This window comes from Piliocolobus tephrosceles, chromosome 16, assembly GCF_002776525.5.
Source record: "Piliocolobus tephrosceles isolate RC106 chromosome 16, ASM277652v3, whole genome shotgun sequence".
Lineage (NCBI taxonomy): Eukaryota > Metazoa > Chordata > Mammalia > Primates > Cercopithecidae > Piliocolobus > Piliocolobus tephrosceles.
Window position 1 is genome coordinate 62598849 of NC_045449.1, and position 26319 is coordinate 62625167.

The 26319-nt window shown below is 36.8% G+C and overlaps 1 protein-coding gene across 2 annotated transcripts in view; it reads right to left on the reverse strand.

Annotated features, from left to right (window-relative positions):
• ABCA9 (ATP binding cassette subfamily A member 9) overlaps positions 1-26319 on the reverse strand; it is an 81795-nt gene that overhangs the window by 11876 nt on the left and 43600 nt on the right. For both annotated transcript variants that reach the window (XM_023211959.1, XM_023211958.1), the window contains 12 exons: positions 24990-25188; positions 23061-23227; positions 22304-22437; positions 20914-21051; positions 16680-16787; positions 12797-12970; positions 12497-12610; positions 6597-6716; positions 3768-3836; positions 2915-3006; positions 1598-1718; positions 569-686 (listed from right to left, as the gene is read on the reverse strand). In XM_023211959.1, the coding sequence (XP_023067727.1) occupies positions 569-686; positions 1598-1718; positions 2915-3006; positions 3768-3836; positions 6597-6716; positions 12497-12610; positions 12797-12970; positions 16680-16787; positions 20914-21051; positions 22304-22437; positions 23061-23227; positions 24990-25188 (1554 nt within the window). The remainder of the gene's footprint in view (positions 1-568; positions 687-1597; positions 1719-2914; positions 3007-3767; positions 3837-6596; positions 6717-12496; positions 12611-12796; positions 12971-16679; positions 16788-20913; positions 21052-22303; positions 22438-23060; positions 23228-24989; positions 25189-26319) is intronic.

Below are 26319 nucleotides of genomic sequence, written 5' to 3' on the forward strand. Positions count from 1 at the left end.
ACACACACACACACACACACACACACACACACACACACACACACACAGAGGCACCTGAGCATTATAACTAGCTTCATTTTACAGGTGAGGAAGCTAAGACTTAAAGAGGATAAATAACTTGCCCCACGTCATACAGACAGTAAGAGGCTGAGCTGTAAGTTGTAACATATTTTGATTCCAAAGCCTGTTGCACTGAACACCCCCCCACCACTTTCACAAAATGTGCTGTTTTGGGGGAATGAAGAAAGCACTGCTATGCCTCCATTGGCTCCCTTCTGTGTAGTATTCACTGCAATAAAATTACCTAAAAACTATACCATCCTTAACAGAAAGACCACCTCTTTTCATTGTTGTTGTTCTGTCTGTTTGTGTTACAGAACAGACATAACTGTCTTCCTATGTAAAGAAAAAACATCGTTATCATTTCAACTGAGGCTTTCAAGCAGAAGGAGCAGCCTTAGCCTGCTGTGTTTGTCAATAGATGCCCCAGATTCAGACACTCTTATTCCCTGAATAATCCAGTCTTCAGATTCAAGATTGCTCTACTAACAGAATTACTGTTTCCAACCTTTTTTAACACAAAAAGAGACATTTCTTGTGGCAATTTTTTTCTTCGTTTTAGAAAAGCAATTTTTCTTTTTGCCTGCATATTCCTTCCGTAGACAGCTGGCAATGATGACGGGTGTCTGTAAAGACAAGTAAATAGCAACAGGACTTTATTCTCATCTTGAACTGAGAGAATGCTCCACACGCTTGTCACCAAACATTTCCTTATACAAAATCATGAATCAAACCACTTCTTCCCCTAGAAACTGCCATTTTCAAGTGAACTCTCACAGTCTATATTCCTATAAAGAAAGGGCATTTGCACCATATTCTGGGATTTGTTCTTTGGAGAGCAGGAATAGAGACAGTCACTGAACCAACAGATTTGATAAGACACACACTCCCATAAACAATCATGCACACAAACACACATACAAGTCAGACAAGCTCTCTCTGAATGACTTGCAATCAGCTTTACTTTGGTTATAAAACACAAAATCTTACTTAAGTTTTGTAATGTTTAGCTGTACTTATCAAAACCGTGACCCTGAAAAATAAATCGATGTAAGTCAAAGTCTCTGTGTATGTGTGCACGTACGTGTGTTTCTTGAGACAGGGTCTTACTCTGTCACCCAAGCTGGGGAGCAATGGTGCAATTATAGTTCACTATAGCCCTGAACTCTCAGGCTCAAGTGATCGTCCAGCCTCAGACTTCTGAGTAGCTAGGACTACAGACACATGCCACCACGCTCTTCTAATTTTTTTTTAATTTTATTTTTCATTTTGTAGGATGGGATCTTACTTGTTGCCCAGGCTGGTCTCAAACACCTGGCCCTAAGTGATCTTCCCACGTCAGCCTCCCGAAGAGCATTGTGTGTGTTTTCTTTGCTCTCTTAGATTTGTGGGCCTTGCATACCCTCTGAAGTCAAGTAATAAGCTATATGTGTAAGAGTGAAAGAACCCAAGTGTTTTTCAAAAATTAAACTTAGAAGGTTGCTCACTTTATCTATCAGAAAAAAAATATTTGATGAAGAACATTTCTGAGTTCTACCTCATCAAAGTCTCTGACAGCCATAGCATTTGCTGTTCTCATTCTTTCCATCTGGATATCTTCCCCCTCTCCTTCAGGCTCCTCTGGGTTTGGAAAAACAGCATTGCTTCTTGGAGAAATTCTGAAATCAAAACAGTGTGATAATGATAAACTTCAGGTTAAAAATCTTGTATCAAAATTAATGAATTGTCCCTATACTTCCAATTTTTGGTGTAGATTCATTCCTCTGTATTCTTCTACTTGCACCATCTGCCTTTCAAACAGCCTACTTTCCTTCAAGGAGTAGAGTAATTATATCCTACTATCATCTTTGCTTTTACCGAAGCTTAATTCTCCTTGTTGATGGTGAGTTTTCTTTCAAAGAAGAAAGTGGTATACACCCTCTGCCAAAGGATTTTGAAGCAGAGTTGCATGAAGAAAGGAATCTAGGAACTGTAGTTTTGACAACAGTTATTTTGGAATTCTGAGGTCTTTGTGAGAACCATGTGTCCAAAGATTTGGAATCAAAGATGTGTCCCAGAGAATCCAGGATATCTAACCACCATACCAATGTTTAATTAGTTACTGAGCACAGTCACTTCTTGGGAATGTGTGACAGAATCACTCTTTCCTCTCTGCTACAGACTCGTGCTTACCTTCATCATCCCACCATTGATTCCTGCTCATTCTTTTACCTCTCCCTCGCACCACGCTCTGACATTCTGGCTGCCCGTTGGTTTCCTAAAACATGGCTGTCATCTTGTCACTCTTCTCTGCTACCACAAAAATTAGACTTAAGCTTGGTTTATATTTTGTATGGAAGGCCAAGTGTTCGAGACACATTGGTGTCTTGGTTTCCCATTATGTAATTTGCAAAACCTTCCCTATGCTTTTCTGTTTCAAGATCCTCCAATATCCAGCCTCACTTTCATTTTTCATTATCCCCCAGCACAAGCCTACAAAGGAGCTCCTGGTGCCTTCATCTCATCCTTGTTCTTATTGCACAAGCTACTCTTCCTTCCTGGATTGGCTTAACTTTCCCAATGCTTACCTGTATTTACCCATTATTTTAGAAATTCTACCTCTTACGTAGAACTTTCCTCTACAGTAAAATTATAGTCTGCCTTAATTTTCCAGTGTCTCGTGTGTGCTAATGTAGTCTCTCTCTCTAGATTGTAAGCTCAGTATATATTCCTATACTATCGGTTATAAGAATTTTATATATTACAGTCTTTAAAAATCATCCTCTGATGCGCCTTTTACTTAATTCAGCATATTAAAAAGTTCTTAAAAATGAATATCAAAATGAAACACGAAATTCTATTTGATTTTCTCAACCTGAACACAGGATCTTTTCTCATTAATTTCTTCCTGCAGTTCATTTCCAGACATCGCAGAATGAAAAGAAAAATGAGAAAATGAAGGTAAGGCTAGGGAAAAAGGAAGACAATCAAAATTAGTATCACTATAAATACAATGATTTCAATATTAGAATTAATTTAAGGAGTTTGATTATATAAAAATTTGATTTGAAAACATTCATTTTTTCAAGGCTGAAAGACAACCTGTTTAATATTCTTTGAAACTGTCAAAGTTAGCCTCACTGCTATTCAGAGAGAGCCCTAACAGAAATATAATAGTAGCAAGTGAAACCAGTACTACCCATGACAGATGATTATTGTAAAGACAGGGGTCCAGTGCCGGGCGCATTGGCTCATGCCTGTAATCCTAGCACTTTGGGAGGCCGAGGCATGTGGATCACATGAGGTTGGGAGTTTGAGACCATCTTGACCAACATAGGGAAACCCCATCTCTACTAAAAATACAAAATTAGCCACACATGGTGGTGCATGCCTGTAATCCCAGCTACTCGAGAGGCTGAGGAAGGAGAATTGCTTGAACCCAGGAGGCAGAGGTTGAGGTGAACTGAGATCGTGCCATTGCACTCCAGCCTGGGCAACAAGATCGAAACTCCGTCTTAATAATAATAATAATAATGGTAATGATAATAATAATAATAGGGGTCCAGGTTAAAAGCCATCGTGTGTGTGTGTGCACGCACGTATGTGTGTGTGTTGCTTCAAATGCCTAAAATGTCCAAACGTTCTTAATTTGATGAAATTCAGAGAAACTCAAAACATACAAAGGTTGTGTTTCCTCATGCAAGAATGTTGAAAAAATGTCTTCTTACTATTAGCAGTGCCAGGAATACAATTTCAGATTCTGAAGCTCCTAAGTAATCCATGGAGTCGGGAGAAATCTGTAAAATGAGCAGTAAGTGTATTCAGGTGAACCCTCTTTATTTATTCAAGGAATTTATCTCACTTAAGATAAATTGATGCCTATTCAATGGCCTTACAATCATTCTACCTGATGCTCCCTTGGGTATCATGTAAAAGTTAACTTCAGACTGTGCAGTATGTCTTCTTTGCTTCCAGTGTGTCTCTAGGCTGGGATGCCTTTGTATGTAACACTGTGAGTCAGCAGGATTTGCTCTATTAGGAGAATCCTGGGCTGATGCTGGCAGGACTCTTTGAAGCGATGGCAAGACTGTCTTAAGACAAACCCTCTCCTCTAATCTTACCTGTATTTCTCTCTTCATTTGTGGTCTTCCCTTGATGATGCACCCAAGAACCCTGAAATCTTTATGTTGCTCTTGCCCTCTTATAGCCACTTTTGAGAATAATCATGGCAATCTTTTTCAAACTGAAGACAAAGTTCTTCCCCTAGAGCTCCACATGTATACATATAAGTACATTTTTCCAACATCCTCCACTCTTTTGCAAATAAAAGGCAAATGGACAATTTTCTTTCCTGAGCTATATTTACCAACACATTTCTTGAGCAATTTTAAGCCCTTTGCAGTAAATTTCTATCATAGCCAACCACCATCTAGAGAAGATGACTTTCCCACATTGGATGGCATCATTTCAAAAGATTTTGTTTTCTTAAGTGCCCCAGTTGCCCACTTTCAATAATTGCACTTCATTCAAACTGAACCTCAGGCTCCCAGATCTCTACTCTCTCTGTTAATACATTTTTTTTTTGAGACAGAGTTTTGCTCTGTTGCCCAGGCTGGTGTGCAGTGGTATGATCTCGGCTCATTGTAGCCCCTGCCTCCCGGGTTCAAGCAATTCTCCTGCCTCAGCCTCCTGAATAGTTGGGATTACAGGCAACTACTACCACATACAGCTAATTTTTGTATTTCTAGTAGAGATGGGGCTTCACCATGTTGGCCAGGCTGGTCTCAAACTCGCTGCCTCAGGTGATCCACCTGTCTCAGACTCCCAAAGTGCTGGGATTACAGGCTTGAGCCACTGCACCCGGCCTCTGCCAATACATTTTAGTTTTCCAGCATCCTTGTGCTAATGTTCTTACTCTGTAATTTGGAGTTGGAGAACTTCTAACACACCAACTCCTTTTCTGCTGTCCATAATCACCCTCATGTCCTTAACTTCATTCTCTAGCTTAGAATTCATGATATCTTCAATTCAATAAGTTCAATTTTTACATAGAACTACTGCTCACTTATTCTTTTCTTTGTCAAATTTGACTGCCAAGCATCCAACCCTTATTGAATCCAACTCTCTGCCTTTCGTAAACTGCATTTGAGAAGCAGACTGTAATAAGAAAAACTCTACTTTGCTGACTTCACTGAAAAGTAGGGCAGAGGGTCTTTGGCACTGTCTGTTCATCCTACTGACCTATGCTCTGAAATAGTTTTTCACATCAAATTCTCAAAATCCCAGGCCCTCTTGGCCACTGTTAGTTAATGACTCCCCCCTCTTACTTTCCTAAAAAATGTAGAATCAGTCAGAAGAGAATCATCTCATCTTTCTACCAGCAAAGCCACAAAACTATCTGCCTCCAGTGTCTGTAATATCTGATTATAATTTCATGTTCAGTATATGGAATGTCCCTGCTTTTATGGACAGCAACCCCTCCACTTGTGGACTTTATACTATTTTTTCTCAGCTATTCATGGACTTACTCATGAGATAACCTCTATCTCTTTTTTCCAGTGTAAATTTCTCTAACATCAACATGGTATCTTTTTCTTAGTACAAACAGACAAAAATCTATTCTCCCTGTTCATTTATTCTTGAATTTTTCTGCTACCATTTTTGCCAAATCTCCTAGAAATACTTACCTTTACCCACAGTCACCACATTCTCCCTTCACATTTTCTACTAAGTTCACTCTTACTGTGCTTTCGTGTTGACACTTTCATGAAAATCAACCTTGTTAAGATCACCAATGACGTTCGGGTAGTCAAAGCCAATGGTCTCTTTTCTGTTATCACCTTTCTAGAGCTCACAGTAGCATTTGATGGTTTAATCATTCCCTCCTTCTTGAAATGTTCTTTATTGCCATCTGGCACACACCCTTCTGAGCATCTGAGAAGAGCTTCCAGCACACAGAAGCCTGCCATTTTTGTTCTCTATATCCCTGGCTCCATCTCAAATGAATTTGCTGACTCCTTCTCTTCACAACCTCTAAATTTTGGAGTTTAAGGTCATGTCATTGGCCTTCTTTTTATTTCTATCTCTACTCACTGCATAGGTCACATTATTGTCACATGGCTTTCATACCATCTGTAAATGGATCAATCTCATATATCTAGATTTAACCCCAATCACCACACACCCTGACACATTGAATTCCCAACTCATGCATCTAACTGGCTACTTGACATTTCTCCAACCCAACGTATCCAAAACTTAACAAAAAAACAGCATCTCTTCAGCCTCTCAGTAAGGCTCCCAACAGTGAGAGTTCTCATGAGAACTAAACTGTTACTCCCCTGGAGTTGCCTTTGACTTTCATAAGCCAAAGCATGGCTTCCTACTGAATCAGACTATGCCCTTTACCCAGGCATGGCAAGAGAACTGACTTTCCAAAGACAGAGACCTTTAAACTGTGTACAGCTGAGGACTCTACCTATATTTCTGCAATATTCATGGCTTTCTCAAATGGTCACACAGTTCATGACCCCCTGGACAGAAGTGGAACTACTTACCCCAGAAAAAATGAAGAGAGAGCCAATCAATGTGAAGGGAGGTAATAAGATGGTGCCAAAAAATAGCCCTAGAAATCCATATTCATTTAGATCAGTAGCAACTATCGAGAAGATGACCATCTAAAACAAAAGCACAGTATAGCATCACTAAAGTGTAACAATCTGAATTTTAGGATGTTTTCTAAGAGGGTGGGAATGCATCTTATAAACACTGTTATTTTCAATTTCACTCCCCAAGCCAGTATTTATGTCATTTCTTTCCTTTGCCGCATAGGATTTCATCACAGTTTTCTAGTGGATTTATGATGAATTTTTTAAAAGACACAATAATGCTTCCCACTCTCAACTGGCATACAAATCAGGTGAGACTCTTGCTAAAATTTAGATTCTGATAAAGCAATTATTTATTATACATTACTCTGCATTTTTCTTTTCTTCATTTTGCAATAGTTCATAGATATCCTTTTAGGCTTAGGCATACCAGCTATTTGTTTTCTTGGCAATTATTTGTTTGAATGGATGTGCAAAATTCAACAACTTTGCCTTCAGAAAACATGTTTTTAATTTTTCTGCTCCTAAGAATGATGGTCTACATAAGTCTTTATGTATGGACACTTTTAGTCTTGAAGGAGAGATTCTGAAAAGTGTAACTGCAAGTTAAAATTTATGTGCATCTAAAAGTTTAACAGTTACTAATACTCTGTTTAAAGTTTGTGATATTTATTCTACAAACCATGAATTAGAGTATACATTACACCACACATCATTGACACAGGAGGTCATAGTTATTTATTGTAGGTATCACTGATTTTATTGCTGATATTAAGTAACTAACTTTATAATTTTACCATTTGATATGATATTTACCATTGGTTTAGGTAATTTGTCCTTCTTGTGTTACTATTTTCTTTATACTAGGTCTTTTTAAGGAACTATATGATCTTTACTTGACTCATATAGTTTTCTTCCTTTAGCTGTTAATAGTGAACCATTATTGTGTTCTGAAATAAATCATACTTGACTATTTTTAAATGATTCTTTTCTTTTCTTTTTTTTCTTTTTGAGACAGAGTCTCGCTCTGTCACCCAGGCTAGAGTGCAATGGCGCAATCTCAGCTCACTGCAACCTCCACCTCTTGGCTTCAAGTGATTCTCCTGTCTCAGCCTCCCAAGTAGCTGGGATTACAGGCACGTGCCATCACACCCAGCTAATTTTTGTATTTTTAGTAGAGATGGGGTTTCACCAAGTTGGCCAGGTTGCTCTCGAACTCCTGACCTCAGGTCATCCGCCCGCCTTGGCCTCCCAAAGTGCTGGGATTACAGGCATGAGCCGTTAAACCCGGCCAAATTATTCTTTTTCAAACTTACTTCTGTGTTTGCTTTTTTTCTATTTAGAGAGTTGTCTTTAATTTTTCCAAGTGAATTTATCAATGAGTTTTTAAAGCTTTTTAAAGTTTTATTATTAAAGTTATGCTCGCTTTACGAAAAGAGCTCTTCAACTTTATGAATTTTTTCTATTTAAATATTTAAGTATTCTATAACCATGACTCCCAAAGTTATTTGAACTTCCTAAATGTTTAAGTGAATTAAGCAGTCCTTATCAGTGCTTTTGCAATTTTGCTTTTCTTGAATTCTTTATTTCTTGGTTGGATTAATTTTAACCCTAAGTGGTTCATCTTTCATGTGGCTGTAATTTGTTCCTGGGTATTTTTCTTTTCTTTTTTTGGTTAGAACGATTTATTATTTATTTATTCATGTTTTTTTGGAGCAGTTTTAGCTTCACAGCAAAATTGAGTGGAAGGTTAAGAGATTTCTCATACACCCCCTGGCCTCACACAGGCACAGCATTCTCCAACAAAGCAGTACATTTGTTAGAATTGATGAGCCTTATTGACACATCTTTAACACCCAGAGTCCATAGTTTACATTAGAGCTTACTCTTGTTGTTGTACATTCTATAGGTTTGGACAAATATTTAATTATATGTATGCACCATTATAGTATCACACAGGCCTAAAAATCCTCAGTGATCCACCTGTTCATCCCTCACTCCCTGTGACCCCTGGCAATCATTGACCTTTTTACTGTCTCCATAGTTTTGCCTTTTCCAGAATGTCATTTAGTTGTAATCATACAGATTATTAAAAGTGTATAGACTTTTCAGATTGGCTTCTTTCACTTAGTAATACACATTTAAGTTTCCTCCATGTCTTTTCATGACTTAAGAGCACATTTCTGTTTACCCAAAATAATATTCCATTGTCTGGATGTAATAGTTTGTTGATTCACCATTTTGCATATCTTGGTTGCTTCCAAGTTTTGACAATTATAATTACAGCTGCTATAAACATCATTGTGCAGGTTTTTGTGTGGACTGACTAACTTTTTCAGTAGGGCTTTTAAAACATTTACTTCCTGATTTTATATTTGATTATGTCTCACCTTTCCTAGAACTGCAACTTGGTAGATATAATTTTGGAAGAGAGAAATTCCATTTCCTTTTCCTCAGATGTTTGAAAATTGACACACAGAATTGCAGGAGATAAATCTGGGGCAGCTGGAAGTTTTCTCTTTTATGATTGGTTTACATTTACTTCTTGGGTGCCTTTATTTGAAAGTTTCATATCGTAATGAATATTGATCATTCTGTAACAGTTCTTTCTAAATTTAAGAATTTCTTCTATTATATTTTTATACATAGAAGTATAATAGAATTAGATTATTTTAAAAGAATTATACATATGTGTAACAATGGATTTGCTACATAAAAATATTAATTATTCTGTTGTTGGATTGGCTTTGTATTTACATCTTTTTTTATTGTTGTCTTGCTGATTCATGGGGATTATCTTAATCCTTTATTTTATATATGTAATTAGATTTTCGGCCTTTTTCAGAATTCATTATTAGTTCTGAAATTATACTGATGGTTAGTGTGTTTATGCGGATCTAAAATTTCTTTTTTTTTTTACATTCAGGATGTTTTATTGTTGTGACTCTGAGCTTTTGTCTTATTAAATGTGTATTCTTTTTAAAAATCTATAGGAAAAGCTGTAACAGAAGTTTTATTTGTTCTGCATTGTTTTGGAATACTTTATTAATTTCTTTGCTATTGGGATGCCATGCACTACCTTTTTATCTTGGACATGTCTAACATATGCAGGTCTACTGAGATCTTCTATTTGCTCTGATAAAGCGCTTATCATTTCTGAACACGCTTTCTTTCTTGGCTGATATTGGCTTATCTTTTTCTTTGAGTAAATATTTTGATGTAGGGCATTGCTTTCTATCAGTATCTTTGAAACCTGGAGGCCTAGATGTATGCAGTGTGCTTAGCTTAGGCTGTGTGTAGCCTTATTGCTTTCTCCTGTAGGTCATGTCCAGTGTTCTGCACCAGTTTTCACTCTCCCTAGTAGGCAGTGAATCTCATTGTCAAGTAGTGCGCAAACTATTAGACCTTAGGCCACAGTCCAGTTCAGTTCAGAGCCCTGTAAAATAGCAAACCTCAGCATCCCGCCTCTTCAGATGAAGCATTCTTCTCTCAAGAGTTTTTACTTACCTGTGCTAGGATGTCAACTTAGTCACTCTTGTATACCTTTTTGGAGCCAATTATCAGTATTTTATCAATTAACTTTTCCTCATCAAAATTGCTTGTTGAGGATGGAAGTGGACTTAGGAAAAGCTCCACATTAGGGACTTCATTCTTTGGCCACCACATTTCCACTTAGGTTTTCTTTGTTTCATTCTACCCTGCTCTACGAACAAAGAGGTTCTCTCTCTACATAACAAATCAAATACAACTTGTATGATGTGTAAGTTAAATTTCTACATGCTGGCTCATTTTTTTCCCCAATGAATCTTCCAGTTCTGAAACAGGTGATTTAAGTTCCACTTGCATTGAATTCCACTTGGATCTTTAGAGATTATTGTGTATTTTGCTATTGTGTATTATTTGCTAAACAAATTAGGAGACTTCCATTTTCTTCATGAATTTTGCATTTTGTCAACATATTTCTTTCCTTATTTAAGACTTTTGGTCTAGAATTTGACTTCATCTGCTATTTGTGTAGACACTTCTAATTTCCTCATTTTAAAAAATGCCTGTTAAGTCATTGCCCATGACTTACGTGTGTTTATTGTAAATAACATATAGCTAAATTTTTTAAATCCAGTCTGGATGTCATTGTCTTTTCTTCTTATTTTCTAATTTATATTTACTTGTGGCATTTTATTTTTGTTTCTTCCAAATGTGAGGCATCCCCCATATCATCCTCTGGAATTCTCATACTCTGTGGGTGGTTCCACCTCTTTGAAAAACTGTTTGGCAAGGTCAACTAAAGTTGAACATAAAGTTGAATACACTATGACCTAGTAATTCCATTGCTAGGTTTATATCTCAAGACACACACACACACACGCACCAAAAGACATACAAGAAACAAGAAAGTCACGGCGGTGTTATTTATAACAGTGCAAAACAAGAAGCCACTTGAATGTCCATCAACAAAGAATAAATAAATTGTCGCACATTCATCAGTAGACTACTACAGCAATGAAAAGAAATAAACTATTCTGGTTGCTCTCAGATGCAACAGCATGGATGATTCTAAATAACCTGTTGTCAATTATGTACAGATATGTAATTATGCCTTCTGCATGATTCCATTTTTATTAGGTTCAGAAACTGGCTACACTAACCTATGTGAATATAATAGGAGTATTGATTTTTACAAGGAGGAGGGAAATTGGAAATGGGATGGAAGGGGGCTTCTAGGGTTCTAGTATCATTCTATTTATTGATGTACCTGGTAGTTTTGGGGAAGTGCTCAAAAAAACTATGAGACACATCAATAAATAGAACATTACTAGGTGTGCTTAAAATGTGCATACTTTTCTATAATGTAGGCTATACTTTCCAACTAAAATTTATTTTAAAAAGGTCTCATTGGATATTATATAGAAAACAGTTAACAGGAGGCAAGAGTAGAAACAGAGAGACCAGTTACAGATATGTTGCACTACTCTAGGTGAGAGAGGATGGAAGGTTAGGCAATGGATATAGTGGTGAAGTCGGGACACATCAGGCCAACTGGGAAATGTCTAGAGTTTAAATGACATGCATGTGGATTGAATGCCGGAAAACAATGGAGGGTGATTAAGGATGATTCCAAACTTTTGGAATGAGAAACTAGCTGGGTGGATTCTGCTGCAATAATGTAATCCATTCAGAAATGACGAAGACCGGGCGTGGTGGCTCACGCCAGTAATTCCAGCACTTTGGGAGACCAAGGAGGGCAGATCACCTGAGGTCAGGAGTTTGAGACCAGTCTGGCCAACATGGTGAAACCCCGTCCTTACTAAATATACAAAAATTAGCTAGGTGTGATGGTGCACACCTATAATCCTATCTATTCAGGAGGCTGAGGCAGGAGAATTGCTTGAATGCAGGAGGTGTAGGTTGCAGTGAGCCGAGATCATGCCACTGCACTCCAGCCTGGGTGACAGAGCAAGACTTTGTCTCAGAAAAAAAAAAAAAAAGAAGAAGAAAGAAAGAAAGAAAAAAAGAAATGAAGAATAAGATTGAGGCGACAATTATATTTCAGGTATGTGATCACTAAGGTCTTCTTTAAATATTCAGGTGAAATTGCAAGTGAATTGCTAGAAGCAGAAGTCTCTACTCAGGGGAGAAGTTAGACCTGGAGACATGTTTGAGGATCATAGTTTATAGATAACATACACTCACTCATAGAGTAGACTTTAAATAGAACTGTGATTATCTTAGAGTAATTAAAATTTTCCAGAGAGCGGTATTAATTTGCCACTCTGCTTAGTACAAAGATTAAAATATGTTATTGGATTTACAAAAAATGATAAAATAATAGTTACTATATGCATACTTACAATTAAGAAGAAAAATGACCAAATGCCACTATTTTTTCTCCCATTGCGAAAAATGAATGAAATCACATATGTCAAGAAAACAAGAGATGAGACATAGCCAATACTACACAGGATCTGAAAATAGAAACGTTAAAGTCCAATAAGGTAAATACTATCTAGAAGAGTACCCATACTTACTCCTCAATTTTCCAAAACTATACAATAGCATAGGTAATCTGAAGTTCTTTGGTTTAAGATTAATATTACTGCATTTATGAAAAAATAGTCTAATAAAACCATTTCATAATTGCTGCCACTTACTTGAATTAACAGGTTTTGAATTATAAATATAATCTCCTCTGGGCTAAAAATATAATCCATTATTTGCATTAGCAGGAGGATCAAGAAGTATAGGGAAACATCCACCAGTGCCTGGCCAAACCAGTATGCAGAAGGGTAGAGGCCTGAAATCCGTAGCTGGGAATGAGCTTTTTTCTGATAAAGAAATAGAAGAATCATCAAAAGCTTCTGAAAAGCTGAAGTTTGGGAAATTGCAAATACATAGTCATGAAAACATTCATTTTTGCTTCGTGTTTTAGAAATATTATCCTGATTTAGCAAATGATACCACCACTCACCACACCCTTGTTCAGAGGCATTGATAATGCTGCAAGCCACATCATGATTTCATCGTCTAAAGGGAAAATGCACCAACATAACTAGCTAATGTTATGTCACAGAATGATTGGGCATGGCCTCAATGAGAAGACATCTTTTCTTTTTGAGACTGTTCTTTCCTTTGACATGAAAACTTGCACATTGCACAAAGGTTCAACATAAGTGGGATTACCATTTCTTGTAAGATACTTAAAATTTATGCTGAATGTAAACGGTGCATTTATCATTGGCATTTTATTTTAGGTCTAAGAAATGGTCCTCTAGTTGATTTCATTTAAAAACTCTTTAGGTTGGAATCGGCAAGACTGCCTTTAAAATGTTGCACTATTCTTATTGTCTTGCCGTAAGTCATATTTTCCATTATCGCACTGTGAAAACTAGTGAGTGGATTTTGCTATTGTGACCACTATAAGTCACATTATTACAGTGATTGTCATAACACAAGGTCTTGAAAATATGACCTGAACTATTTTAAACAGTAAAGCATAAAGGCAATTAAAATTTCAAATCTAAAATTGAGTCTATATAAGGAGATTCATTAGCAAAAAACTGGAATGCAAATAATTCTGGAAAGGAGAGTACATCTGGAAGGAAGTAGGAAAGAGGATGACAGTGAGGACTGTTGGAGAGTTGACAGAATGTATACCATATGACTGACTTCATGTTGATCATGGGGCACTTACAAATGTAAGTTGCAGGGGAAGAGGAAATAGAGGCAATAAGCAAATAAATATAGTGATAGCTACCTAAGTAAAATTGTGCACGTGTTAAGAAGAATTCAGGGTTGTATTACAGCCTTTCAAAGAGAAATGAATTGTAACTCGGGGGTCAGGTCAGAGAAGGTTCCCTTGTGAAGTCATGGGCAGTGAATAGGATATATCCGGGTGACAGGTCAGAAAGCACTATGGGCAGACAACAGTGGGAGAGAAGACCCTTTCGTGGAAAGAGGCTGATGTTCTGGGAAACTGGAAAGGAGCCAGTGTGGCTGGAGCATAGTTATCACGGTGGCAGTGGCATCAGATTAAGGGAGAAAGATACACCTGGGTCCAGATCACCCATGGCTTTCCGACAATGGCAAGGATTTCAATCCTGCTCCTTGGTATGTTGAGAAACCATTGAAGGAATTTAGACAGAGAATTAACAAGGTCAGCTTTGTGTTTCTAAGGTATTACTCTGTCACACCGGGTGAAAAATAGAGACGGCTAATGTGGCCTTATAGGGTGGCTGTTGTGCTCATCCAGAAGAGAGATGATGATGGTTCTGGCTGGTGTATTGTAGGAGAGATGGAGGAAAGCAGAAAGATTCCAGAAATATTTCAGAAGTATACTCCATGACTTCACCATTAACCAGCTATGAAGATGAGACAGAAAGAAAGACATTGACATCGTGGGGCTGCCAGTTAAATTTGAATTTTAGATAAATAACCTTTTGAGTATAAGTATGTCCTATGCAATATCTGGAAAATGCTTACACTAAAAAAGTTCATTGTTTCTGATATTAAATCTTAACTGGGTGTCTGTAATTTTATTTGCTTAATTCTGGCAATCCTAAAAAAAATAGCTCTTAGGTTTCAGTCAAGATAAAAGAATGAAAGATGAGCCATTATTTATAGAGATGAGTAACCATGAAGTAGGTAAAATTTAGAGAAAAATATTCCTGTGCTGATGATGTTTATGTTTATTCCTAGTTGACAGGAGACAGTTAACAACAACAACAACAAAAAAGCAAAGGTTCAGATAATGATAAGCAACATGCATAGATTTTTAAGATAGGCTCATATAATAGTTATGGGAAATCTATTTCAGACTGGTTAAGCAGAGAAGGGGTCTTGGCTGAAATATTTAAATATTTGTGCTGAGATCTGAATTACTGAAAGCCAGCTGTAGAAAGAATAGAAGAAAGAGCATTCCAGCCAGAAGAAATGGCCAACGCAAAGGTCCAGATGATATTGGCATATTTGAGAACCAGAAGGAAAAGTGGGGTAGCTAGAGGAAGAGAGTACAAGGAGGAAAGGTAGAGAGATAAACAAGAGACAAATGAGGGAGGGAGCGTTCTGCCAGACAACATAAAGAATTAGAATTTAATTCTACCTGCAAAGAGAAACTGCCAGGGTTGTTAAACAAGGTAATGAGATGATCTAATTTAAACTTCTGAAAGTTCACTCTGGTTGTATGAAAGGAATTAACTGCAAATAAGGAAACTGATGGGTAGCTCTTGCAGTGGTTTAGGCAAAGAATGACGATGGCTTAGACCAGGAAGAAAATAGTGGAGAGGGAGAGAAATGGATGGATTTGAAGTAGAACTTAAAAGAATTTCCAATGGATTAAATAAAGGAGATAAAGAGACAATGATAATGCCAGAATTTTATGCTAGAGCAACTGTAGACAATAGTGCCATTTGCTGAAAGAAGAAAGTAATGAGGTGGGCATATCTGGTCAGGAAAATACAAGTTTTATTTTGCCTATGTGTGAAATATCTATTACTCAGCTATATGGTAATATCACAGAAGCAACTGTACATATAGAAGTCAAGAATTCTGGAACTAGCTGAAAAGGGTCCTAGAACTAAAGCCTGGACATTTAGGCATCAAGCATTAACATTTATGGGACAGTTACTATATGGGAAGCATGGTTCTAAGTAATTCATTGGTATTATTTCACCACATCCTCACAGAAACCTATTTCAAATAGATGTAACTAATGTCTCATTTTATAGGTGATAAAAATGAGGCATAGAGTGATTAAGTAACTTTTGAGGTTCATGCAGCTTGATGATGGAAATATTGACATTTGAACTCAGAGGAGTTTACCGCCCGCCCCCTCCCCGCCCCACACAAAGTGTGAGAAAGAGTGTCAAGAGCAGGAGGAAAAAGTCAGTGAATATGTGGTCTTGTAAGAGTAAAGGAAAAATAGTATTTTGTGTTTCCCGTGGGAGAAGTCACTAAAGATAGGGACAGTTTAAGAGCAGAATAAATAAAAATTAAGTCAAGCCCTTCAAAAACATGTCCTGAGCATTAGTTGATGATGGCAAGGACATGAAGACATGGGAGAGTGGCAGATAGACTCTGTTACAGGCTCCTTGAATTTTATTTTTCAAAAACTCACAAAAATGGAGCTTTAAAGGGACAATATTTTCCAACAACAAGTCAAAGTGCTGTGGTGAGTTGGTCAGGGCTTTTAAACTGAGTAGCTTTACCACCATCTGGAAGGTAGAAACCACCACTGGGAGATGAGATATGATTATGTCTGTGGGTAAGTGTCATAAGTAAAATTTTAAGTGATATACAGTTGAAAGTTGTCATTCCCTGTTAGCAGATGACATCTAAGCTGTCCTTCCTGAGGTCTCACATTTGTTTAAGAAAGATAGCATTTTCTTCATATTTGGCAATTACTATTAAAGTGCTTGATTATTCATGGCATCAAGTACAAAAATTAGATTTACCACTTGCATATCAATTTATAGTTGTAAGGGTGGGTGAAGGGTTCTCTAGATATAAAAAACATATGAAGACTTTAACTCTTCTTACTTTGTAGTCACTGATGCTGCTCATTGCAATGTATGGAGTGAAAGAGGCTGCCACCGGTATCCAGAAGAAGGTGTTACTTCGGTACCCATACTCATAATCCGTATGCTCCTGAAATCATGTGGAACATGTTGAGCTGATAGCGATTGGGCATCTGTTTCATCTGTACTTTCTTAACTAAATCACTCAAATAAATGAATTGGGCTGATCACTCAAAGCACTTCTCAAGGTCCTATGTGCAACTTCTTACCCACATGCATTTTCAGTCCTGTGTTGCAGCAACTAGGACCTTCTGAACATGTAGCCTGATTTACCTATGAAGAAGCAAATTCAACCAAGTGATATGAATTGTCTAAGGTCACACAGTTAATAACTTGTAAGGTAGGCATGAAACGTCTGCTCTCTGACTTTATGGTTACAGTCTTACATGCATTGCTTATATACAAGGCTGATGTTTTAAGAGACAATAGAGATTGTGGACTGTCAGTGGAGGGGCTAGGAGAAAACCGGTCAGCACGCCCTCCATGTCAGGTGTTATATTTAAAAAAAAAAAATCAAAGCTCTATACATGTTAAAGAGGATCTTGAGTTTTGCTACAAGCCTTAATTTCAAAAAAGTTAAAATTTTTAATTGTGGGTACATAGTAGATGTATATATTTATGGGGTACCTGAGATGTTTTGATACAGGCATGCAATGTGAAGTAAGCACATCATGGAGAATGGGGTATCCATACCCTCAAGCATTTATCCTTTGCGTTACAAACAATCCAGTTATACTCTTTTAGTTATTTTTAAATATATGATTAAATTATTATTGACTATAGTCACCCTGTTGTGCTGTAAAACACTAGGCCTTATTCATTCTTTCTGTAAATATTTTTTGTGCCTATTAACCACTCCCACTCCCACTCCCCACTCCCTTTTCCAGCCTTTGGTAACCATTGTTTGACTAGGTACATGAGTTCAACTGTTTTAATTTTCAGATCCCACAAATAAATGAGAACACGCAATGTGTGTCTTTCTGTGCCTGGCTTATTTTATTTAGCATAGCGATCTCCAGTTGCATCTACGTTGTTGCAAATGACAGGCTCTCATTCCTTTTTATGGCTGAATAGTACTCCACTGTGTATATGTACCTCATTTTCTTTATCCATTCATCTGTTGATGGACACTTAGGTTTCCTCCAAATCTTGGCTATTGTGAACAGTGCTGTAACAAACATGAGAGTGCGGATATCTCTTTGATATACTTATTTCCTTTTGTGGGGGTAGCAAAGGTGAGATTGATGGATTGTATGGTAGTACAAACCTTAATTTGATCTGTCATCAGTCACCTCACTACATTGCAAGTCATCGGTATGATGAGTTTTGATTTCTTTACTTCTCTGTTCTCTTACTCCCTCCTAAAACTCAGCACCCCTCTGAGATATTACAGCATATAAAAGTTGCTTGACTAAAGATGTATATGTGTAGATAAGACCCTGGGAGGGGAAGAAAGACTACACGTCCACCAAAGACTACATGTCCCATCTCATATCTTTGTCTGTGGATACTGTGGTTGATTTTTCCTGATTCAGAAGGCCTCTGAGGGAGGAAAAATCACAATTCATCTTGACAGCCAGCTTCCTTACTCATGACTGAGTTCATAAATGACATATTAAGTCCATGTTAGATCATATCCACCCACACTCAGAGTTTTATGTGACTCAGCCTGACGGGGTCCTTCCTAAGCTGAAAGACAATTGATGCCTCCTGGGTAGTTTGGCCAGGTGAGGACTTGCAGGAGTGGCTGGATGGGAGCACTGTAGGACACTCCAATAGATGATAAAAATTATTGAGAAGGAGTCAGCACCAAGGCCTGAGCTATAGTGAGCCTGGTACTTTAAGATCAAGTAGAATAGGCTTACAGAATTGTAAGAGAGAATGCCAGGAGCTGGGTGGGGAAACCAGAGGTGGCAATTCAAAGAGAAAATTTGTCTACCTATGAGCTCGAGGTCAGCTGGGCTTGTGGCTAGCAAATACTCTGTAGTGAAGACATCTTTTTAAAGGTGGGAATTCAGGTTACTTTCTTATTCTTGGGAACATCCAATTCTTTATGGCTAGTCTACTCAAATATAATAGATAATGAAACACAGCAACACCTCAGTGGGCCACAGTTTCCCCAGCTGTCTAATAATAACACAAGTTGAGAATCCCTAATCTGAAAATCTGAAATCTGAAATGTTCCAAAATTCCAAACTCTTTGAGTGCCAACATGATACTACAGGTGGAGGATTCCTTACCTGACCTCCTGTGAAGGATCACAGTCCAAATATAGGCACACAACACAGAGTTTATTAAAAACATCAAATAAAATTATCTTCAGGATCTTTGTATAAGGTGCACATGAAACATAAATGAATTTCATGTTTAGACTTGGTCCCATCTCCAATATACCTCATTATGTAAATGCAAATATTCCAAAATCTGAAACAATTGAGAATCTGAAACACTTCTGGTCCCAAACATTTCAGATAAGGGCTGCTCAATCCACAATAGGAATAGTAATAACTATCTCAAATTCTGCTTGGTACATTTAAATATGCTACTACATATAAATCACATGGGAAATATCTGGTTTTGCCGTGGAGATTTTTGAAGGAAGGAGGACTGCTGAAACGTGGCTTGAAAGGACAATGGTATGATGTGCTTTGGAGAAGACAGGGCAACCCGCTTGACATCCCAAACCTCTGTAGCTTTCAGACAGCATGCAAGAAGCACTCAACAGTTCTCATAGCTCTTTCTGAGGAAGCACAGAGGTTAAAGCAAGACAGAAGTTATTGAATTACCTGGAAGATGGACACATCAAACAATAAACAATGTAGACTAGAGAAAGTTTGACGGTGTGGACTTTCCTGCAGCAGCCTACAGAGACTCTGCAACCCTGAGTGTGTCGTCACCTACAGAAGGGTCTGGAACCAAGCTAACCACCGCCCCACGACAATTACATGAGTCACCTGGGCTATGGTGACCACATTCATAGAAACTACTAGCAACTAGAGAAAGCATGATGTCTCCCCAGCACCAGTTCGATAGGAAGAGCTCCATCTCTCCATTCTTCCATTCTGCCTCCAGCACAGCAGTGCTTTACTCAGAAGGGGAGGGAAAGGGGATAGTTTCAGAGCTAGGACACTCTCCCTTTTCTATTCCAAGGTGTTAGACTGCAAAGGGGAATGGAAGAGCAAATCACACCACCACCACCCACCCACTTCCATGCCCCCTTAGGCCTCAATTTGACCCTGCAAAGTTTAAACTGAATAGAAAATTGAAGTTTAGGACTGCACTAGAATGATTCTTCATAACAAAAAGTGACCAAGAAGCTATAGAATATGCCCAGGGTGTCATTTAAACCAGACGAAGGGTGTTTCAACACAACAAGATGAAAGGTGACCTGAAGACACAGAAGTGCACACCCACATCTCTACCCCAGATCTTCTGCCTCTGGGCATCTAAGCAGGCCTGAGAAACTAGATTTTAAAAAAGAACTGCCTTAGTTCTCATTGAGCCAGTCCCCAGATCTAATAAAGCTGAACATTCTTTAATGGAAACATATTTTGATGCATCCCAAGAAAAATAGTTTTAATAGCAATAATAATGAGAAACATAATTTACTCAGCACCAGGAGTTGTCCTATTTTATGTGCCTCATCACTCATTCCTACAATAACTGGTCCAACTTAGCCAGGTGCTCACATTGCCTCATTTACTTCTTAAGAAAGTTTTGTGATAAAGTCTTTAATCTATTTTTTGTAGATTGATGACTTCTATATCCTATAGAAGTCAAGTTGCTTAAGAAGGTCACATAGTCTGACCTTTAAGTCTGTTTCAACAATGTCCCACTACCTACGGCCACAGATGGTGACAGATCTAGACCAAAAATCATAATGAGTTTTATTTTCTGTTGCTCCATTGACACCAAGTCATCTGAATAAGGTTATAATGTTGTGTGGTCATTTCTAAATGTGTGTGTGTGTGTGTGTGTGTGTTATAATGTTGTGTGGTCATTTCTAAATAGTGTGTATATATATATTACGTATACAGTGATTTATATATATAAAATATTGCACACAGATATATATATACACACACACAAGTTTAAGAATAGGTTCACAAAAAGTAATGTAATATTATTTTAGCATTTCAAGAATTTTCTTGAAAACTTAACATGACACAGTATAAGTGAGATACAATTATACTTACTTCAAAAAATGTGCTTCTGTCAGTCTGAATGTGTCCCGAAGAATTAAAAATTCCAAGTAGCCCATTGCTAATGACATCCAGGAGGACAGGAAAGCAATTCAGCCGTTTTGTGTTACATGCTACTGAAAATCTGTGATCCTGAAATACAACAAGCACCAATTCTAAGTCTCCATAAAGCAAATACAAAATTTAATGAGTGAATGTGTTAGAAAATCATTCAAGTTATTGATAATATAATAAGGCCCAAGCACTGAATGTGATTAATATCACTATCACTCATAATATTTGATTAATTCTTAGTATACTTAAAGAATCCGATATTGTGGTTTCTACCCACCATAACATCAACCATGTGGCTATTTATGCCCAAACATCACAAAACAAAATACTTCAAATGATATTTAGCAGCAACACTATGAAACTCCACAGTGCAACCTCAGTTTAACCTGGCTATAGACTTCGTTTCAAAATGTGACACATTCATTTCAAAAGTATATAATGTTTGAATACTTGAGAAATGGGAGGCAGGCAGAAAGTGGTAATGAAAGCATAGGTTTTCACAAATTCTGTGCTTACTTGTAAAGTCTCCCTTAAAATAACGTGTGTGTGTATGTGTATAATGTGATTATTTTTCCCTCAGAGAAAAATATAAGTAAATTAATTATCCATATTGCCCAAAATGTGGGCAAGACTTGAGAACACATTTTTGCAATCATAAATAAATCAAGTGAATTGTATTTAACCTAATTACCTAAAGCAATGTTTATTGATGTTAAAACTACTTTACTGAGCATGCTGAAAAATAACTTAAGATATAATGAGAACTATCTTGAAGGTAATTTACTTTATTGTTGGCATGGAATTTATTCCTGAAAATTAGCTGTGACAAATTACAAATGGCCACACTTTATGACACCTAACAGCTGTGATTTATGCGTTTAACATAATTATCTCATCTTTTCCATTTGCCTGCTGTAGAGATCTCTGACTCAAATACCTACAGGGTCTAGGCAGGGGATAGGAATGAGTGAAGCAGTATGAAGACACAGAAAACAGAAAAGCAAAGGCCAAGTCTACATTGGGCAGTTGTTCTCAGTTCCAACTGAGAATGAGATTTAATTATTGGAATGGAATCCAACTGATAATAACGATCTAAATAAATTAATTATAGCAGTACATTCAACTTAATCAGGAATAAAATCAAATTTCATTACATATTGTCATGCTGGAGGTTATGGGGAAATAATTGTAGTTCAGCTTGTCCTATAAAAATGAGAACTATCCCATTTGTTTGTGTGAAATTGGCCTTTCATTCAGTTGATATGAATTACTCAAATTGTACTCCCATACTCCATCTTTGGTGAAATACAGCAACTGGAGCCCAGCATACCTTTTCATCACCTGACACAATGATAGCACCATTGTAAGATGGATCATCTGTGCCATTTCTGGTTCCAAAGGCATCCACTTCTATAGCTATGTTCTGTCGCCTCAGTGAATGTAAAAAATTATCAATGCTTGACCCTACCATGACGGCAAAGATTAAAGGAAGCAAAAATGAAATAAAACAATAGTCAAGTAATATTAAAAATACATTACATCACACAAAGCATATCATACAAAAGGACTGTCTAAGGATTTTCATAACAAAGCAGAACTGATGTTCTGGTACTAAAATCCAGTCTAATATCATAGGTATGACAAGTTTACTTTATCTAGAGCCTAGGCATTTCGTTATAATTTCTATTAGTACAGAAATAAGAATTGCTGTTAACATTATAATCCTTGAAGCTATTAATAGTCTATATTTTTTTTAATTTGAAGCATTTTTTCCAGAAGCCAGCACAGCACAGATTTACAAAATGATACACAAAGACCTCAGAGGTGAGTCAATGATTTACCTCCCTACCTCCTCTTTAGTTGCTTTGTGTAACAAACATTAAGGTTAAGTAAACTTGCAGAATCTATTTCTAAAACAAACTCTCCAATGTTGTATTTTTCATTTTTTAATTTATTTTCTGTTTGGCCTCATATATGCTTTCTAAAACATATAGAGTTTATTTTTTTTTCTTAGCAGTTCATGCTTTTTGGGGGGAATCTCTCAACAAGAACAACATTTAGCAGCTGCATTTCAGTCCCATGTTCACCTGTCTTATTGATGATCAGTAAATGGGTCAGAGGATCCTGTGGTTGTTGTCCTGGTGAGAGGAAGTATGTATTTGGAGACAGTTCCCACGGGTAACTTTTCTGATATGACTCATAGAATAGATGCTCCAAAAGTTGAGGGATAAAGCTAATACCAAAAAGCAATAATCTATACAAAGGAAAATGTAAAAGAAAAAAATTTTAGCAACTTTTGTGGGTTTTTAAGTTTGAGGGAATAATGAATATAATAATGGAAATAAATTATAATCAGTAACCAAACGTTTGAATCATACTTTGCCCCATTTTCTTGTTTCTAAAATGAGATGGGTCATATGTATTTACCTTTAGTCTTTTGCTCTCTCTCAAGTGCCAAGTAGGACAGCTTGGCTTCGGGTTTATGAAGTCTGTGGATTATGACTCTTAAATCTCTCTTTCCAATCCCTACCTCATTGCCTTATTTCAGTTCTGCATTTCTTTCTTTTTCTGCACTATTGAAATTGGCATATCACTAACACGCATACTTACTACACTGTGAACTTTATCCCATCCTGTTACCAATTTCTGTAAATTACAGCATTTTCTCATTCGCCTGGGCACCAGGGCTCAATAATTTTCCACCCATTTCTCTCCCTTAAATTTCTTTTCTAATATTTGGAAATTCATATCTATCATAGCATCCTTATCGCTTGCCTCCAAACCTTGTTCTTTCTTCCTCTTCTTAAGTTATTATTAACTCCTTCCTGACTCTTTTCAATATTGTTCTAAATGTTTGTTTTCATTGTCTCCAAATTCTACTATCACCAAACAATTTTGCACAATTACCCAATTAAGCTTCTTAACATTTTGTTGAAATTACATCAATGACTTATTGAAAATAAAAAATAAAATCGTAATAGTTCCTTAGTATTCATAAAATGCAAACTCTTTAGCTCTATGAATATATTTCAAAAATATTTTTACTTTTTCATACACTATATGTTGCAATTAACTCAGATTAATAGTTCTTTAGATTTCTCATGTATCCCTATACTCAGTACTACTCCCTCAGCCTGAATTTCCATTCTCTTCTGTCTTCTTCAAAATCTCCCTTAGCTTCCTATTTTGACATAATCCCCCTCCTACTAAATGCCATAGTTCACAGGATTGTCTATTGTTTACTGTATGTCTAATCACCCTCAAGGGTGGACTGTCAGGTCTGATTTCTTTTGATATATGTTATAATCAGTTAATAATAGAGTGTTGCATAGAGGTGCTCATTAATATTTTTGGATGAGTGAACATTCTCAGTGAATGAGTGTTCCTGATGATGAGGCTGAAGTTCTAGGGGTACATGTGAACCTTATAGTGGGTTCCAGATATGATCGTGAAGCCAAGGCAGACTCTTTTACAGAGCCTCAAGACTGTAACATGGAAATTATGCCTAAGTTTCCAGTCTTCCAACTACAACATTAACTCTAACCCAAGTTTCCAGCCTGACATTCTGCCTTGTGGATTTCAGACTTGCCAGGCCTCACAATTACATAATGAAATTCCTTAAAATAAGTGTGTTTATATATGTATATCCTATTGGTTTCATTTCCCTGGGGAATCCTGACAGCTACAGGTTTTGATACCTTGGGAAAAGAGTAAATAGGTCTTTAGGATGGGACCTATGTACTAATATCCACATGCTTTTGAAGAACTACTTCAGCCCATTGGTAAGAACAAAATGTGTGTGAAATTTAAAAAAAGAACAATTCCAACCCTTATCTGTTTTAATTATATATCCACATGATTAACAATGGTTTATTTAATTAAAAAACGATTTCTTTGTGTAAAAGACAATGTGCATCTACTGACATTTATTTTACTTGAGTTTCTTTTATGTTTTACTCTCTCAAGTTTATTTTTAGTTCACAGACAAAACAAATCTGAAACACTCAGATACTCACATAGTCAACAGGCTTTTTCTTTCATTCTTTAACTTTAGGAAGCGAACTTTTGCTATTGCACAGACCTGCTGCCTCCAGAGCGCCATGCCACTGATTGTTTTCCTTGTTTCATGGAAGGAAGACAAAACTTGTTCCAGCTCAACAAGGTTTCCTATATCTTTCGCCCCATCAGTTTGTAACTGTCCCCAAATTCCAATATCTAAAACATAAGATCAGTATTTTATAAAGTGCCATTTTAGTTGTGCATTATTTAGCTTTTCCTGTGATAAATTTTCCTACAAAGGTGTCAAAGTTACCCTCTTGGGCCAAGATACAAGTAATCTAATGTATGACATCATTAGAGCAACTATTGAAGAAATGGGAAAGAAGCAGAAAGTATTGATACAATAAAAGAAAATCTAGTGTTTACTGATTTTAAACATCTTCTGTGTGCAGCTTTACAGGACTTTATTTATTCTAAGGAAATCAATGAAAAAAACTCATTAAGAAATCTATTTGTTGTAAAAGATAAACCACTTAGTATTTCTGACTAAGATAGGAGAGTTAGTATATATAGAACCCCTCCGCTCCCCTTCAAGAACACAAAAATGGGAAAAATGATATTTTTAAAATATAGCCATAGTTAAAAGCAAGATAAAAGTCTGAATTACCTGTTTTGAGGAGAAGCCTAGAGAAAATGACTAACTCTGGCTTCTCGAAAGCTATAAAACATATACATACATTAAAAGTTAAGTATAACACTGAAAAATGTAACAAGTATATAACTTCAAAAATGAACAAAAGAAGAAAAGGAGGATTAAAGAAAAATACTTGATCAATCCAAAAAGACACCCAGAAAATTGCAAAAATGAAAATAAAGATCACAGTAAAGAGTAAACACCATAAGATGATAGTGAACCAGTAAAAAAAAGTAGCTTAGCAGCAATAAGAGAGAAAAGACAGAATGCTTTCCAAGGAATAAAGACGAGGCAGAGAGCAAACTTTCCAAAAGCAACAACTAAATCCCAAATGCATTGGAATAATATCATTGAAATGCTACCACAAAAATAATTGTCAATGTGAACTCTAATTTTCTTTTCTCTAATGCATGTTCAGGTAATATCATACCATATATTTATTGTTTGCTGCATAAGGAACTAGTGTTACACATTGCTATATTCCACAGAGATATATTTCTTCTCTAAGTTTTCCCAAGACAAGCCTGAATCACAGCACCAACAAAAGTATATAATCTCATAATTTGGACATATTTTCAAGATAAAATACTGCACACAAAAATAAAATTCTTTCTTTCTTTCTTTCTTTCTTTCTTTCTTTCTTTCTTTCTTTC